The sequence below is a fragment of the Habropoda laboriosa genome, unplaced genomic scaffold (genome assembly GCF_001263275.1).
Source record: "Habropoda laboriosa isolate 0110345459 unplaced genomic scaffold, ASM126327v1 scaffold15, whole genome shotgun sequence".
NCBI lineage: Eukaryota > Metazoa > Arthropoda > Insecta > Hymenoptera > Apidae > Habropoda > Habropoda laboriosa.
The window spans coordinates 99,960-101,784 of NW_017100141.1; the positions used below are offsets into that span (position 1 = coordinate 99,960).

Consider the following 1,825-nt stretch of genomic DNA (forward strand, 5'->3'; position numbering starts at 1 on the left):
GTGTTGTGTACTTGTCGTTACACCGTGTTCGACATCGCCCCGTGGAACCGCGAGTTATCAACGGTAAAACACCGAGAAGAGGAAGAGGAAGTTTGATTACGGTGGTTGATCTCTTTCATTTCCAAGACACAGGATAAACAAAGAGACGTACAGATGATGCGAGGGTGACGAAGAAGTGAACGTTTACTGCGCGGATTGTTTGTTTGTCGGACGAGAGATGGTACGGTTCGGTCGAGGAAGCAGGTAGATTGGTAAAAAGGGGACCTCGACGGGGAACCGCGTGGAGGAGTTGGGGCGAAGTGGTTACAGAGTGCGGCGAGAGTGCGTCGAGAGAGTGGTGCCGTACAGGGAAGTTGAGGGAAGTTGGTAAAAGGATCGTGATCTAGAGAGAGAGAGATAATAAAGATGTTGATGTCTTTTCTAATCGAAGGAGGAGACGACAAGATCGATCATCGGTGAAGAGATAAACTCGGTGTATAGAATTTCCGTTCACCTGGTTGATCCTCCCTCCGAGCAGAGGCGGAGGGCGGCTAGGCATCGATCGTTCGCCATTTTGCACTTGTCGACCGACATCTTCTCCACGCATCGACGACATTTTTCCCTCGTGACAGGCGGCTCGCGGTGGAAGGATTTTATCGCGAGAAAACCGCCGGACTATTTACTCGTTTCGTTGGAAGAGTGCCGGCCGAGTGTCGCGTATTTTCTTTCCTCGTGAACTTGTTGGCTTATCGATTGCGGTTAACCATATTACGTATCAGCCTCTATCGTTCGAACAGAGGGTGCGCGGTCGCGTTCATCGTATCTGACGAAACCCTACCAGCGTACGTAGGAAGAAACCGAAGAGAGAGTTTTGCTCGAGTGAGAATTTTCTCGAGTCGTGTGAATTTTTGTGTCAGGCACAGGTAAAAGAGGAGAGACAGGGTCGTTCAGGTCGTAGATAGAAGTCAGCAGGCTGGGAGGTCGGCTAAGCGAGGTGTTGGGTCCCGTCGTGGAGGAGGCCATCGAGCCAGGGGATGAGACCCTGCTGACGGGACCCTCTTGGGAGTCCTCGGTTCCTCGAGCACCCCCGCCACCCCCCAGCCGCGTTTCCACTCTCAGACCACCAAGAGCTCCGCCCACTACGTTTCAGCAAACACAGGATCCGGATCATCAGAGCGACGAGGTGAAAGCGGACACCTCGAATCCGGGTCATCGTCGAAACACCCAGAATACGGAGCAACAGACGCAGAATCTGGAACGAGAAACGAGTCCTCCGGGTCGTACGACCCAGAATCCAGGGTCTCATCGTACGAATCCTGGTCCGAAGCCACAGAAAACGGAGGAACAGAGGGAGAATCGTGGTCATCAGAGCCCGAATCCTGGGCAACAATCGACCAGTCCAGGTCATCAGACCCAAAATCCTGGCCATCAGGTGCAAAACGTGAGTCGTCAGAATACTAGTAACCAGGTGACGCAGACGGAAGAGCCGTCGTTGCAGCAACAACAACAACAACAACAACAAACTGAGAGTCAAAGAATCGGCAGTATGGGTACGGTGTTGTCGTCTAGTCCGCGTGACAAACGTGGCTCGGTGTATCCGCCACCGGGTCATCAGCACTCCGCTGATTTCACGTTGAACAATTTCAATTACGAGCAACTGAACAACGCGAAGAACAGGGAGAACAAGAGTAGCGTCGCTACGGTGGCGCCGGCGCCGCCCACGAATCATCCGCCTACGAACAATAACTCGTTGCAAAATAACAATTTGAATTTGAACAACAATGACAACGGGAAGATTATATCGGAGAAGAACGCGCTCGAGAAGAACCTGAAGAAGCACTCGTTG

At 52.3% G+C, this 1,825-nt stretch overlaps 1 protein-coding gene across 1 annotated transcript in view; it reads left to right on the forward strand.

Moving 5' to 3' along the window:
- Positions 1-1,479: 1,479 nt before the first annotated feature.
- The window catches only part of LOC108570627 (cyclin-dependent kinase 5 activator 1), a gene marked incomplete at its 3' end in the record, with an annotated part of 14,432 nt that continues 14,086 nt past the window's right edge, over positions 1,480-1,825 (forward strand). The window contains exon 1 of the mRNA XM_017932516.1: positions 1,480-1,821. Within this exon, the coding sequence (XP_017788005.1) occupies positions 1,526-1,821 (296 nt within the window). The remainder of the gene's footprint in view (positions 1,822-1,825) is intronic.